At 37.4% G+C, this 16,500-nt stretch overlaps 1 protein-coding gene across 1 annotated transcript; it reads left to right on the top strand.

Moving 5' to 3' along the window:
• The first annotated feature begins 6,862 nt into the window (after window positions 1–6,862).
• On the top strand, window positions 6,863–15,720 carry LOC116258246 (magnesium transporter MRS2-I). The gene is made up of 11 exons (XM_031635366.2): window positions 6,863–7,322; window positions 7,779–7,808; window positions 7,938–8,088; window positions 9,569–9,690; window positions 10,676–10,750; window positions 12,742–12,969; window positions 13,105–13,149; window positions 14,278–14,322; window positions 14,401–14,430; window positions 14,886–15,005; window positions 15,087–15,720. Exons 1-11 carry the CDS (start codon window positions 7,038–7,040, stop codon window positions 15,171–15,173), a joined length of 1,218 nt encoding a protein of 405 aa, XP_031491226.1. The 5' UTR covers window positions 6,863–7,037; the 3' UTR covers window positions 15,174–15,720.
• Window positions 15,721–16,500: the final 780 nt, after the last annotated feature.

Here is a 16,500-nt window from a genome sequence, read left to right as displayed (position 1 = left end):
TTAACTTTGTCCTTATAAGATGTATAGTCGTTGGTCAAAAAAAGTCACTTTATCACATTTGGACGGAAAAATATTCCATTTTATTTGGGATAAATTTCCCCTCAATGTACGGGGAGTTGGATGACAGAACCATGACTTCATTAAAAAAGGTTGGATGACAGAACCATGACTTCATTTAAAAAAAAAAAAAAACCAGCCCATATTTAATCGAGGGAAATAAGTACCTAAGGTATGGTAAAATTTATCCAAGGATGAGCTTGCTCTCAAACAACCCACAACAATCCACGCTTTTCTTCTTCATTTCTATTTCTACGAGAGTAATTAACTAGAAATCATGAAGTAAGAACGTATAGAATTGTGCATTTGATAGAATGAGGGGATTTAACTTGATGTTCCCGTGAGGGAGTTGTTATGGAAAAGATGAAAGTGTCTTAGAAAATTTTTAAATATTTGTTTCCTTCGTTCACATTAAAAAGTAAGTCGACCTGACCTGACCATTAAAACCCAAGTTCGAGTATGGACGATTAAATTTAAAAATATATTTTTAATATAAAATAATATATAAATATAATTAATCATAATAAAATATTATATATATTTAATAAAAAATATCTTTTTTTTTTTTAGTTCGGACTCAAGTTGGACCGAGTACCAACGGACAGCCAAATTCTGGGGCCTCGTTAGTAAAAAGGTAGTTAATGACAATATTTTTAAAAAATGAACTAAAAAAAATGGATGACCATGTGAAAATGGGCCAATCCGGTTGACCATAAGGATTTTGGTTTACTTAACAAAAAGTTTTGGACTATTTGTTTCAGACAGTCCATGGTGCTCACACACTTTTCATTAAAGGAACCTCCAAATGCCACAATTTAGTGGCGAGGAGCAAGAAACGTAATATATGAAAATATGTGAAACTCGAAAAAAAAAAAATTCCTTTTCGATGAGCAGAAAAAATTTCCTTTTTGATCTCATACTTCGCTCGATTTATTAACAAAAAATTTTATATCATCTAAAAAAGCAGAAAAAACTGTCATTAATTCTAAATGTAAATTAATACTTGAACATAGAGAGAAGAGGGAGCTGAGTTTCGGAAGGACGTCACAGAGAAGAAGTTAAATAGAGAAGGAAGGCCAAAGGGAGAGACGGGAGCTAAGTTTCAGAACGATGTCTGTGCAGAAGAAGAGGAAGTTCAAGTGAAGGGAAGCTCAAAGGGCGATACGTCAGCTAAGTTTCAGAATGGTGTCTCAGCAAAAGAAGAAGTTAAAAGAGAGAAGGAACGGTAAGGGAGAGACGTGAGGGAGAGGAAGGAACGGTTCCCCAGTGTGAGCAGAAGAGAAAGAGAGAGGGAGACAGAGAAATTCATATAGGATTCATCTCTCTCTGCATCTAGACAAGTAAGAAGGTAAGCGGTACTCTCTTTGATTTCTCAGAAAATATCGAGACCGGGGAGCCTTAAATAAAAGTAAGGCTCCAAAATGTAAACCGTTGCTCAAGAAGATGGCGTCGAGCCCGGGAGGCAAGGGTCAATCGAAGGCCGTCTTCGTTCGTTCTGTGTTTCGTTAGTGCACATCGACAGTCGTTTCTCTTTCCTCTCCTCTCCTCTCTCATCTCTCTCTCTTCTCCGGCGCCCATCAGTAGCCGTCTTCTTACCGCTTACCTTCTTACTTGTCTAGATGCAGAGAGAGATGAATCCTATATGAATTTTTAGATGATATAAAATTTTTTGTTAATAAATCGAGCGAAGTATGAGATCACCTGGTAGGTGCGTCTTTCTTTAGCCTTTATTTATTTATTTATTTTATTTTATGAGTAAAGACGTCAATGGCTCAGTAGAAGTCAATTGCCAACATGAAGTGATACCCGGAGAGAAAGTTGAATCCAATTTCGAATTGGGTTCAGATATTTAAGTCTTAATTTGAGTCTGAGTCTGAGAACCTATCGGATATTATGTGAAAGTCGGATCTTCCCCTTGCTGTGTTTAGATCTGGTTTTCAAAAACTCAAATATTTAAATGGATCCAAACCCGTATTACTTTGGAGAAAGTTTAGATTACTTTAAAAATAAAAGTTCATGTCACTCCCAATCAGGGGCGGAGGGAGGGGGAGGGGCCGCCTGGGCCATGGCTCGGGTAAGCACAGGAAATTTTTTTATATTGAAAAAATCAAATTTTTTTAATTTGGCTCGACCCGCCGATCGTCTTGGCCCGTTTGACCTGCCCCTGAAAAAAATCTTGGCTCTATTCCTGCTCCCAATATTCATTAGAAAAATTAAGACATACAACAAAAAAACAATATTCATTAGAAAAATTAAGACATACAACAAAAAAACGTCTTAAAGTGTTGGTTGTGACAATTACAACTAATGCTGGTAGTAGAACCTAAGTGACGCTATGAACCAATAATGCAACGAAGAACCTACACCATGTGGTTTTGAAGGGCATAGGTAGAGCTAAAAAATTCTGGTTACAGGGGATTATGTATAAATTTTAAAATTTTTAAAGGGTGCTAATGCATAAAGAAAAATAATTGCTAAAAAAATATATAATATATATATAACTTTTGGGGATCAGTATAGGCCCACATGTAACCCACACTAGAAAGTAGAAACATCATGTAGGATGGCCATTGTTTATTTTATAAAAAATTGATCACTAGAAAGTGAAGAATGTCACAGAATTCAAACGCACCTATGGATGTTAGAGTACTTTTTCCCTACTTCTCTTTCTGTCACAGAAGATGTTAACTCCATTTGATACAAACACGAGTTAAAAAAAGTTAACCAGACACGCATTGGACACCCTCCTTTGGAAAAGTTATTCATGGTTAAAATGATTTTTTTTCAACAAAGCAAACACGCCTGAAAAAGTGTTTGATTGGTTTTCTTGGATCTTAAATCCGATGTGATTTGTCAGCTCCATGATCCTTAACAAGGATTCTAAATCCTTGGTTGTCTTGGACAATTTGTCCTTAGCAACAGCTTGTCACGTTTTACTTGGTTGCTATGCAAGGCCACCCATTGATTATAAATAGATGGAGCTCTCAGCCACTGTGTAAGAGAATTTCTATGTCAAAGGTCGCCGTCTCACGTACATTTCTGGGAATTAGAAGCCGAAGGTTGAACTGTTTGGCTCGATTCGAAGACCAAACCCCATTACCAACTCCTAGGGCTGGCGGCCACCAAGAACAAGGACCATTATTTAGCAAGGAATAGAATTACAATGGAAAGCGGAATTGCTTGAATCCTTGAATCACCTTGATATGCTTGAGCCGTTAAAGTCAGAAATTACAAAACTAGCCTCGTTTCTTTCCAAATACATAATTTTTCGTCAGCCGGTTCAATTTTGGCTGCCGTAATACGAAATGCCGAAATAGTTCTTACTATTTTATATTTATCAACAATTTTGAACATATCGCAGTGAAAATCTCCTTCTTAGAAAAACCTTTGAGATAAAATCTGGTCAATTTTAAATTTTTGTGGAAAACTTTCGGGGGGGAAAAAATGGCATATGTTGCATTAAAAGAACATATAAAAAAATTTAAAATCAACATTCAAGTTTCTCTATTTAATCATGTCCTACAATGTCATGAACTTTTTTTTTTAAATTGACCTGACCTCATCTCAGACAATTGTGCTTATTTGTTGAGGGTATTTAGGTAATTTGGTGAGCTTAAATTTTATTTTTTCAGACCCTTCACTTGGGGAGCGCAGAGGAGTTGGCGGGAGTCATTTTCGCCCCACATTTATCACGCGTGCGGGGTTGCGCTATGCGATTGTTAAATGACCATTTTACTTATAACTTCCTATTTTATTACCTAAACTCCCTCACACCTTTCGGATCCGAATTGGATGCATTGCTTACCAGATCGAACCCAGTCGGATCTCCGGGCCTTGATCAGATTTGAAGTCAGACCCGGACTCGGGCATGAGTTTGAGAGTTTCTAAAGCCAAATCCAGTACGGGTACGATTTGGGTTCAGATCCTTGTCAGGTCCCAGATCCAGTTAGTTAAACCCTGTCTTGGATTTGGATCCAATACTTGATTGACAAGGATAATCAAATATTATCGAACCATTTATCGAGGCCTGGCAGGCGGTACCCACTTCGGCAAGCCTCTAAGCCTTAGGCTTTACTTTTTTAGGCATTGGTTGTCTTGTCTTGGACAATTTGTTTATTAGCACAGTTTGTAGCAGAAGTGCACAGTGTCGTCACGTTGGAGATGAACCACCCAGGCCATGCACTGCAACTCTTTCTCGCAAAGCTAATAACTGCTGAAACGCTTGCTTAGTAATACTGCGTTTGCTTAGTAATACTGCGTTTGCTTTATGCTTTAAGTTGTAACCAACCAGCCTTGTTTTGATATTTCTCGTTCGGGACATGCCTGAATCGGATCAGTTTATTGAATTAGTGGTGAACTGATTGGTTACATAGCTCGAGCGAGTTCTTAAAACTCGAATTCAGCTTGATTGTCGAATATTGTCATGAGCCAAACCAATCATTTCATTAAAAAATTTATTTTCTAAACAAAGAGGCAGCATACAAATTTGAACATTTAATAACCCAGTTGAGTTCAAGTTACCTCAACTTGTTGAAGTGTCACAAAAAACGGCGTTATTATTTTAAAAATAACGCGTATTAAACGTTAAAAACGACATTCTCGTATAAAACAGGAATATAACTCGTTTTTTTTTAAAAAAAAGGTAAAAAATAAAAGACGTGTACTAAACGCGTCTTATACATTTTTTTATATTTTTTTAAAAAAATGGCACGCGTTTAATATTTGTAAAAGAATAGGTTTTTTTTAACTTGGACCCGGCAAAAACATCTTTTTGAATATGGCACCCGTGTAATATTTATGAAAAAATTGGTTTTTTTTAATTTGGATGCTCTTTTTAATGACAAAAACGTCTTTTAAACACAAAAATGGAGTTAACTTCTCTACATTTTTAAGTTGGTTTGAGAGGTGTACCTAAAATTAATTTGTTGCTTATCTCGCTATTTTCTAATGTTTTTTTAATTTCTCATTTATTTTATTATTATATAATTGTTAGGATTTTTTATTTATTTTTTAAAAATTTGTTGTCTTTTCTCCATTTTATTGCCGAGATTTTTTTCTTCGCCAATGGTTCATCCAGTTATGACTTGAAATAAGTATTCAATGAGATTGTGACAAGTCCTAACATACTAAAGAAATATCAGATTTCAAAAGGAAATGGAGCAGGTATCATATGTACCCAGACTTCGGAGTTCTCTATTGGTCAACATGTCACACCAGGACCCGAACGTTCTTTTTTCTTTTAATGCCGCTGAGGCGACACTTTTTGCTAGCCTTTTTTTTTTCTATTTTGGCAAGTTGACGTGACACCAGAAGCGCCTTGTCTTAATAAATTTATTTCATTCGAAGTCAAATCAAATCAACTAGAAACAGCACTCCCAGAGATGATTGACTACTTGGCAATAAATTGTTCATTATTTGAGTCAGTTTAAGTTGGACTCAAACCCTATAGTCAAAATGAATTGAGCTCGAGTTTTAAAATGTTAAACAACTTGATTTTGAATTATAAAATAAACCCATTTAAATTAAATTTGTGATAAAATGCAATGAAAAAATAATTAAACGAATATCAATTATACAAGTTAAATGAGTTAAACGAATTAACAACTTAAAATAAATAAGTCAAACTCAACAAAAACGAATTAAAGGAGTCGAGCTCAAGCCTGTTTTATGGGGATGGACTCTACTCAGATGTAATCTCCTAATTCCATTTACTTTGAACTTGTAATATATAAACATATTCATAACTTTAGTCGTGCCAAATTACTAACATCTTTAGTGCTTACGGTAAATATAAAAGTGAAACAGGTGTGACCTAATCTTTACTTGGTACAGACATGCAACTTAGGTAAAGATAATTTGCGATTCGAATTAAGGCCTAAAGGGATCGACTTTTTAACGCGTTTTATATTGTGCCCATAGTTTAACCTAGTGGTAAAGTCGGACAATTTTATCCCGGGGACATTAATTTTCCAATAATTTGAGATCCTTCAAATGCATAATGAAATGATCGAGACATGATAAGCAAATGAACGGAGGACACAATACCCTAATAAACAAATTGTCCAAGACAACCAATGCCTAAAAAGTAAAGCCTAAGGCTGTCCGAGTGTGACTTCAAATCTGATTAAGGCCCAGAGATCCGATTGGGTTCGATCTGGTAAGCAATGCATCCAAATCGGATCCGAAAGGTGTCGGGGAGTTTAGGTAATAAAAAGAAAGATTAGAAGTAAAGCGGTCATTTAGCACTCGCACAGCGCCAACGCAACCCCGCACGCGTGATAAATGTGGGGCTCTGCAGACTCACGTGTGAAAATGACTCCCGCCAACTCCTCTGTTCTCCCCAAGTAAAGGGTCTAAAAAAATAAAAGTTAAGTTCGTAAAATTACCTAAATACCCTCAACAACATGAAAATTGTCTAGCACAATTGCCTGAGACGAGGTCAGGTCAATTTTTTTTTTTAAAAAAAATTCATGACATTTGATTAAATAGAGAGACTTGAATTTTGGTTTTTAATTTTTATATATGTTCTTTTAATGCAACATATGCCATTTTTTTTCCCTCAAAAGGTTTCCGCAGAAAATATGAAATTCACCAGATTTTATCTCAAAAGGTTTTTCTAAGGAGGAGATTTTCACTGCGATTTGTTGGTAAATAAAAAATAGTATGAACCATTTCGGGCCGTTTCATGTTACGGCAGCTAAAATTGAATCGGCTGACGAAAAATTATGAATTCGGAAAGAAATGAGGCTAGTTTTGTAATTTCTCACTTTATAAGCTCCCTCCACCAGAGGCCCTCCCCTCCCGATGGCGACTGCCGCAGCCTTTATCCTTGATTCCGTCGGCCTTAAATTCGCCTTCCCGTTACGATTCCGGCGACTAGGGTTCGTTCCTCCGGCGGATTGTAGGGTTTTGGGGCCGACCCCTTCCGGATCCATAAATTCCGGTGTTCTCCTAGCTCAGGGTCTTCGGTCGGAGATGTGATGGACCGGGTTGGCGACTCGGGCGGTGGCTCCGGGGAGAGGAATGGGAGGGAGGCGTCGCTCGTGGTCGCTGATTCGCAGGGCGGACTCAAGAAGAAGGCAGCGGCGTCTCGGAGCTGGATCGTGATGGACTGCACGGGCGAGGGCACGATCCTTGATGTCGACAAGTACGCCATAATGCACCGCGTGCAAATTCATGCCCGGGACCTACGGATCCTCGATCCCTTGCTGTCATACCCGTCAACAATCCTCGGTCGCGAGCGGGCAATCGTCCTCAATCTCGAGGTTTGAATTTTTAGATCATTTCCTTCGCGCATGTCTATTGAATTGAGGTGATGAAGGCTTCAGATTGATTAATTGTGAGGTCTTTAGTTTGGTTCAATTGATATATAAATGCTGTTCGCCTGAATTGGCATCCTTACTATTGGTTGTTCTCGATGTGATGATTCCTTGTTGTTGTTGTTTTTATGAGTTATTAAGGGTTTACTGTACCTTTAATTTGGTTTCTTCGTCCTTTTCCTTTTAATAGAATAATTGGTCGATCTTATTGTTTCGTGTGAATTTTCTGAATTTGGCTTTTATATCCTTCTTCTTGTATTGTGTAGTCTGTTATCTTATATTCGACTGCCTTTTGCTTCTGTTTCCGCTTACAGGCACCTTTAATCTGAAAGTGTTTGATTGCTAATGATAGTTTTTTTTTTTTTTTCCTTTTTTGTGTTTCTGGGCTTTTTTTTTTGTCAGCATATCAAGGCTATTATTACTTCAGAAGAGGTGAGTCCTCGGTTCTTAGGAGTCCTTTTCTTCTCAATTATTTATCTAAAATTTGATGTTGACAATTTCTTGTGAGATTGTTGTTCTAATTCATTTCTTCATCGTTATTGGTTTATTTTTTGGGCCCAGGTTTTGCTTAGAGATCCCATGGATGACAATGTTATTCCCGTAGTTGAGGAGCTCCGAAGGAGGCTGCCCCCAGGGAATATAGTCCAACCAAATGGGGAGGGGAAAGAGCACGTGAACGGGCAACATGACATGGATGCTGGTGAAGAAGATGGTCCGTATTCCATCTTTCTTTCCATTTAGTTATTTGTTATTCGTTGGCTGCATGGTCTTAGGTTGAATTATGTGGCTATCTTGCGTGCAACTACTTTTTGTTTTATTTGTTTGTCCTTCATATTTGAATAACCCATGCTAAAAGGTACGTATTTGGTGTTGGTTTTCTCTCCCATTTCTTGTTATATCTCTGCTTTCATTTTTCTGCTTTTTCCTGTACTCCTTGCCATAACTTGGTAACCGTTACAAATCCAATGCTCGTAATATGTATGGGAAACTATATGGTGGTTTCTAACACAATATGGTGGTGGGAACTCTTGTTTTGCAACATCAGCTGTTAGATCTAGGCTCATTTAACCAAGCATGTCTGTTGAAATTGATTCATCTGTTAATCACTTCAGGTGCATTCCAATAGTCAAAGTCTAAGAAAGCCAAAAATCAAACTGAGAAAGCCAAAAATCAAGGACTAGCATTGCATGTATTCATGCAATCATATTGAATGTTTGAGAAAGCCAAAAATCAAGGACTAGAATTGCTGAATATATATTCATGCATGATATTGAATGTTTGAGAAAGCCAAAAATCAAATACTCACAGTTCCTGAACATGGAGGTTGGTGAAAAATCAATCATGTTTTTAACTCAACTTTGATGTGGGATATGATAACATCTTAAAACATGCTCCAAAACGTGATCCCCCCATGCACATACACGGGGACAGTTGTATTGAAATTGATTTTTTTAGTACATTATGATATCCAAAGTTTGAGAAATCCAAAAATCAAGGACTTACAGTTCTTGAACGTGTAAGATATTAAAGTTTGAGAAAGCCAGATCAAATAGTGACAGTTCCTGGACATTGAGGTTGGTGGAAAAACCAATCGTGCTTTTTAGCTCAACTTTGAAGAGCGAAATGCTAACATTTTAAAACATGATCCAAATCCACGTGGCACCATCATTATGTTATGGGCAGTCTTGGTTTTACATGTTTGAGAGTTTATCCCCGAAACAAGTTCCTACAAAGGTTCTTGTAGACCCTTTTGCTAGAAAATAGAAATAGACTCTTGGAAATGAGCTAGTGTTATTTTTTAAGACCTAAATATACCGCAAACCTATCATGAAAACTAAATCCACCAACTTCTTAAGTCCTCTGAATGCCTACGTATGTGTTGTAAAGTTGGTGACCTAAAATAGGTTCCTACTAGAAAACCTGCACTGGGTCACATCCATAAAGTCAAATACTGAACAGCCTAAAATAACACAAAAATCCAAAGTTATAATAGTGTGCAAAGTGCAAACTCCATTTGCTCGAGGAAATAGCCCTCTTTGTATATATTAGTTCATGCATGATTGTTGACCTTGAAATTATTTTTCATTTGCCTCTTCTGATTTTTGGATGCAAGGAGTTATCATTGAGCATTAAGAACTTTGCACACACATGTGGCATACGAGTCCCTGATAATTTTGGATCCTGAATTGTAGAACCTCCATTTGAATTCCGAGCTTTAGAGGTTGCACTAGAAGGTATCTGCAGCTTCCTTGATGCACGCACAACAGAACTGGAAACTGCTGCTTACCCTGCCTTAGATGAGCTAACATCCAAGGTTTGTCGATTCTCCTGCAAAATTTAACTTGCTTTGTTGGTCGTCAGGGCCTAGTATATGTGTTTGTGTGTGTGCGTGAGTACACTAGATCTTATCAACTAAAAACATCCTGACATCCTGACTTCCTAGTCTATCTCTTTAGTCTTCTTCCTTGTTAAACATGATTTAACAGGAAGGGGAGAGGAGATATAGACACAGTAGTCAGCATTATTAGGATTGGTAGCTGTTAGAATCCAGTTCAGAGATACATGTCAATGAAGCTTTAGTTTCCACACACACACACACACACACACACATATGCATTTTCTTGTATATTTTATGGGCATTTGCTTGTAAGATGTTCAAGATTCATGTTCCGGATGAGAAGGAAAATTTATGACACTGTGTTTTGTTTTGTTGAACATGGGCTAATTTATACATTTTGGGAAGAATATAATAGAGCTTAGAAGCCACCAACTTTTCCAGTTCAGCCATCAGCACCTTTCTTGACCCATGTTGTTGAGACTTCTGGTCTAGAAAGACGTGAATTATGTCTCCATTCTCAACCAATTTCTTGTTCCACTTTATGATGGAGAAAACTGTCTAATCCTATCTAAAGAAGGTTCCAGTAATGGAATACTTGGCTTTCTCATTTGTGCAGTGGAAGCTAATGGGTATCATTTTTTCCTACTTCATGATGGGGAAACTGTCTATTCCTATCTAAAGAAGATTCCAGTATGGAGTTCTTGATTTTCTCATTTGTACTCGTTAAGCCAGTGGGTATCATTTCATCCTAGTTCATGACAGAGAAACTGTCTATTCCTACCTAAAGAAAATTCCAGTGTGGACATCTTGGTATTCTTAGTTGCACTGTGGAAGCCAATCAGTATCATTTTGTTACTTCATGATGGAGAAACCATCTATTCCTATCTAAAGAAGATTCCACTGAAAAGTTCTTGATTTTCTTATTTGCACTCTCAAAGCCAATGGATATGATTTTGTGCAGATTAGCAGCCGGAACTTGGACCGTGTGAGGAAGTTGAAGAGTGCTATGACAAGGTTGACTGGTCGTGTTCAAAAGGTTTTTTCTCGTTCTCAATAAATGATGATTAAATCTTTAGGTCATAGGCTCCTGAGTTGCTGGTGTTAAGGTTTTTCTTGATGAATAGAAGGAACTTTTGGATTTCAACATTTTTTCAGATCTCTTTCTCTCTTTTTCTCCCTCTATTTCTGGCAAAGGATGCAATATGTGACTAACGTTTGAACCCCAAGATAGACTGTAGTTAACTTACTGTTCTGATTAAGATATTGTTGGTAAGTAAAATTGCATTTAGAAAAAGAAGCTTAAGTTCCTTTTGTGACTTTGTCTCTCCCTAACAAATCACTTGAAGCTTAGGAGCTCTTCATTTCTGTCAACTGTAGGTCTATCTTCCACCTGATGCTTCCTGTAACTCCTAACAAATCTCTTGTTGTTAATGACAGATTCAGAGTAAGATTCAACAAAGCAAATGCAGAAAATCAAGTATCATATTCATACTATAAAGCCAATAATATTTCTATACTATAATCAAAGCATTTTGAAGCTAATATTAGGTGAGAATTAGAAATGTAAGGTTGTCTTCATTTTTCAAATCACCTTTAGGTGTGGCCACAATAGGATTCAGCAAAGCAAATGCGGAAAATGAAAGGTTCATATTCATACTATAAAGCCAAGAATATTTGTATATTATGATCAAAGTATTTTGAATCTAATATTAGGTGAGAATTTGAAATGTAAGGTTGTCTTCATTGTTCAAATCACCTTTAGGTGTGGCCATGTTTCATGTCAGTTTTATGTAACTAGGAGTTCTATGGAGGAGCTAAAACTTGAAACGCTATGGAAGTTTAATTGATTTTCACAGCATTTGTGATAATTGGTAGTCAATACATCCTATGCTAAGTTGTCAAAATCGGAAGTCGGACCCAAGCTATTCAAGACCCCAAAATGGCTGATTGGGATTCGTTGGTCCAAGTTGATTGACTATAAATACATAATCTTATATGCTTTTGCTTAAGTGCAGAAAAATATATATATCCAACTAAAAATGCACATATCTATATTTCATGAATTAATTGGATGACCAACTAGTAGGCTGATTAGTTAACTAGTCGGACCAACTAGTCACCGGTTTGAAACACTGGTTGGCTAAGTAACATGGGTACAAGGTTTACCCTGCCGTACTCATGTAGGTATGCCCTTTCAGAGACAGGGTGCGACAGGGCAATTGGCTATATTTTGGATTGGGTTTGGGTTAGACCTGATCCAAAATGTAAATGTTAGAAGCTTTTAAAGATACCTCGACAGTGTCAGCTGACTCAAAAGAGAGAGAAAGAGAGAGTTTGGGGAGGGAAGGATTTACTTCCTTTCATCACCTTTAAACTTCCCTTTCTATTAACTGTTTAAAATTTTTCTTAAGCATCCTCAACTTTTACTGAGTCTATAAAGCACAGGTATATTACAAAATAAGCAACAACATGAAAACTAAATGTCTAATTTTAATTTATATCTATGCCTTCCCATACCTCTGTACCCATATTTTTACAATTTGCACACCTGCACTGCTGTACTTACACCTACATCTGTACTGGCACCCATGTGGCTTAGCGGGTCGGTCAGTATCCGACTCAAATGACTAGTTAGACTACTTGAGATTTTGGAACCCAAAGAGCTTTATACAAGGGCTAAGAGAATGTAATCATGAATGGCATTGATAGGTGGGATTAAAGGTGTGGTGTTTGCTAATGGTGTTTCTGTTGTCCACTCCTTTGGGGTTAGGTTTGCAGTCCTGAAGCTTGTGTCTTTTTGCATCAACTGGGATGCTGAAGATGAATTTTCAAGAATAGACTTGGTCAGGCTCTTGGCTATTTTGTTTATTCCAGAGATTAGTTTTAGATGAAAAATTAGAATTTCATGTAATACTAGTCTCAAAATTATGAATCACATGGCTTTCATGCTTTGATTTCTATCTCCTTTGGAGTGAACTTTCTCCCCTTACAAGCTTCTGTCCACTACCCAATGCTTTTTGTTCACAGGTCAGAGATGAACTTGAACAACTATTGGATGATGATGATGATATGGCAGATCTTTATTTAACAAGGAAATCAGCTGGTGCAACTTCTCCCATCAGTGGCTCCGGTGCACCAAACTGGTTTCCTGCTTCTCCTACAATTGCTTCGAAAATATCTAGGGCTAGCCGTGTTAGTGCTGCAACGGTTCATGGGAATGAAAATGATATTGAGGAGCTTGAGATGTTACTCGAGGTCAAAAGTTGTTGCATTATTTTTTCTTTTCCAATCCCTTTTTGTGGTTTAAAAGAAAATCAATCCATATGTTGAATTTCTTTTTCTCTTTTCAATTCCTTGTGTTGTTTAAACAAAAAATCTGGCCATTTGCAGGCATACTTTATGCAGATTGATGGCACACTTAACAGGCTTACCACGGTGAGCACTACTCCTGTAATAACTAACAAGTAGAATAAAATGCCCATGCACATGCCAGTTTGTTTCTTGGATTTGTATATGTGAATGTGTGTGTGCATGTATGTGTCTTAGTTATTGTTCCTTTACTTTTTGGTGCTTTCTAATGAAGGCTGGGAACAGCAGGAACATCTTGTCTAGCCAGGAGCAAAGAGTATAATTATATTTCCTTTATCAATTTTTTTTGTTTTATCAATTTTTTGACAGCCTACATCGATTCTCAACTTGCCAAAGTCTTGTTGGCTTTTTGTGAGCCTGATAATGTAATGGAATCAAGAACCTATCTTATCACTGATAAGCCATTTCCTTATAAAGTTTCTTTTCTGTGATGGCCAATTGTTAGGTCAGCAAAGTTTTGCCTGTCAAGATATGAAAAAAAGGTGGTAGGTTGATTATTTGTGCATTGTGAATAAAGTTGTGCTCCATTGCTCTTGATTGCTTTCATTCTTGGACTTAAAGACTTGGAGTTTACTATTTATAAGTTGGCCCATCTGCTTCATCTCTGCTTACTTGTGTTCCAATAATCAAGTTGGGAATCTGACGTTTTGAAAAACTGTTCTGGCTAACCGTCTTGCTTCATGGCATGCACAAAGAATGTAGAATGAGTTTCTTACTTGCATGATGTTCTTGCATGTCAAAAATAGTTGACGGTGGAGAAAAAGAACACAGAAGGAATGGGCTGTTACACTTTAGACGATTCTGAGGTTATTAGTATATTTTTAAGTAGTAATCCTCTTCAGAATGGCCCTTTTGAGATCATATGCTTATGTCAAAGCTAGATCTGTAAGCTCAATTATGAAAGAGGAAAAAGGAAAAATCTCTACAGCTTTCAGTCTTCGACTATTTTGAGAGTTTAAGGCATGACTGAGCTTGGAAGGTGGAAAGCACCATAGAGTAGCTAAACTAATTTTTGTTAAATAAGTAGCGATGGGCCGATGGCATTGTTTCCTTCAGCTTCTATGAACAACTTTGGGGAGTTTTGTTTAAGAGACTTGTTTCTTGCTAAATAATATATTTTCAAGGCTTATATCATGTATCATCTCCATCACTTATGTTCATGTGTAACGCACAATTTTCCATTGTACGTCGCAGCTGCGTGAATACATCGATGATACAGAAGACTACATCAACATCCAGGTAATTGGCTGTCTTAATGGCCTTTGTCTTGACCATGCAAGTCTCCAGACTAAACCTTCTCTTTGCCATGTTTTCCAGCTTGATAATCATCGGAACCAGCTGATTCAGGTGATTGCTTTGAGTACCTCTATCATCTGATATAACTGTCTACATGTTTGCATCGTCTATGTTTCATACATTGTATTTAAGCAATTATTTTTCAGAAAGGGATAAAGTGACATCTGGTTGTGATGGTTTAACGGCATTGGATAACATTGAAATATGTCTAAAAAAGCATATGCATATAAAGTGTGTGCAATGTATAATAAAATATAGCCTGGATATTATGGCAGTTCCTAGAAGCTCCCAGCAATTACACCCAAAAGTGCTTGCATGACGTGGATCATTGGAAGTACCCATGTCACATCATTTTATAATAAAGAAATATACCTGTTACCAGTGCTTAAAGAAACCAATTTGACTTTGTCAATTCACATTTGCTTTGTGGCTCTTTTTATATGATCATTCGTTTTGGTGGATTAGTGTATCATATTCTCAAATTGCCTCTGTTGTATTGATGGCAGCTGGAGCTCTTCCTAAGTTCTGGCACGGTTTGCCTTTCCGTATATTCATTGGTTGCTGGAATTTTCGGCATGAATATCCCTTATACATGGAACGATGATCATGGCTATATGTTCAAATGGGTAAACTGCCAAGTTCTATTATCAGTTTTTTTGTACTTTTTTTGCTTTTCGACAATGTTAATCATATTGTGCATTTAATAGGTGGTTATCCTTTCTGGAGTTGGTTGTTTGTTGCTGTTCTCCCTTATCGTTTCATATGCTCGATACAAAGGTCTGGTTGGGAGTTGACGTCGAAGCACCTTCTGCCCTAGTGGAGCCCTCCTGACCTTGTGGCGCCAAAGAGAAGCGAAGGCTCTTTATGCAGCATGTTCTGCTCTGGTTGAAAATATGCAACAGGGCATCGATAAAGTGCAGTTACTATCTATAAAAAGTCAAACTTCTTCTTTGGAGGTCAACGTCGTTGTTGTTACCGTTCAGCCACATAAAAGTGGCTTAAATGCACTTCTATTGAGGAGGAATTACTGAAAGTTGGAGGAGCATGGTAACCAGCTGATACCAATGAGATGGCAGCATCTCGTAGCCATTGTTATTTTTTTTTTCTTCTTGATTCTTAGTTTTGAGCTTGCGTCGGAGCAAGTTCATTATTACAAGTGTATAATCTTTATAGAAACATGTCATCCATCGAATACATTACTAAGAATAAAAAACTGGCTATGCGAATGAAAGGTGTTGCCGGCCATTGTACTATGTAATTGAGAGGTATATGGAACTATGTTGCATCTCAGCACGAGAATATTTCTGTATATAAGAATGTAGCAGAAAGAATGTCCGATTATTGCTTGCTCTATGTGGTTGAAGGGGTTTTTGCGGACGGAAATTAGCAGATAGGATCGACTGCATGCTTCAATATGACAAGAAAAGTCATATGAAAAGTCTAAGTAACATATGGGAAAAGATTGCGGCTATCCGTGAAAGCAAAGGGACAACTTAACAGTCTTACATGAAATTTAAAGTTCTCATGAAAAGTTCTATTTGATCGTGTGACGGGGAAGAGGAGGGCTGGAAATGAGGACACTAATCGACGAACAAAATTCACTCTCTAGGGAGGAAAAGTCTATCCGGCAAAGTTGATGTTTTCCAAGCATATTTACCGAGTGATTCTTCAACTACCCGCTAACTAACAAGCTGTGCATCTTCTCGAGTTTGTTCCAACATGATTTCTTGTTATTTAAAGTTTTGCAGGAGAAAAGGGACGCCTTGTAGGGATTGAGAGCCACTAACATGTGACCAACTCTGTCAGGGAAGTTTGTTGCTTCACACTCTGAAGCGATTTTTACCTTTTCAAAGCTGGCGACAGCTCCATCCATCTAGCTAAACATTTCAATCCCTGAAGTGCATTTTATTTTAGTATCCTCAGTTAGTTTGGGACAAACTTAAAGAGAAACTAGTGGTCAAACCCCTGGCGTCTACATGTTCGACCTGTGGTATATAAGAAGGAGCAAAGCTTCGTGATATTGGTAAAATCCCTTCGGAGGGTATCTGCTCGACTTCTGCTATACCTTCAACAAGCACATCGCTTGTGAGACTTGAGCCTAGCTGCTCTGAAAGCCCAAGA

Source organism: Nymphaea colorata, chromosome 1 (genome assembly GCF_008831285.2).
Source record: "Nymphaea colorata isolate Beijing-Zhang1983 chromosome 1, ASM883128v2, whole genome shotgun sequence".
Taxonomy (NCBI): domain Eukaryota; kingdom Viridiplantae; phylum Streptophyta; class Magnoliopsida; order Nymphaeales; family Nymphaeaceae; genus Nymphaea; species Nymphaea colorata.
This window is presented reverse-complemented; position numbering and strand designations above follow the sequence as displayed.

Bases quoted from the DNA above. Each gene is read 5' to 3' on its own strand.
- LOC116258246 (XM_031635366.2), top strand. From the start codon at position 7,038: ATGGACCGGGTTGGCGACTCGGGCGGTGGCTCCGGGGAGAGGAATGGG. The intron at 9,691-10,675 runs GTTTGTCGATTC...GATTTTGTGCAG, and splicing joins TAGATGAGCTAACATCCAAG to ATTAGCAGCCGGAACTTGGA. The intron at 10,751-12,741 runs GTTTTTTCTCGT...TTTTGTTCACAG, and splicing joins TGACTGGTCGTGTTCAAAAG to GTCAGAGATGAACTTGAACA.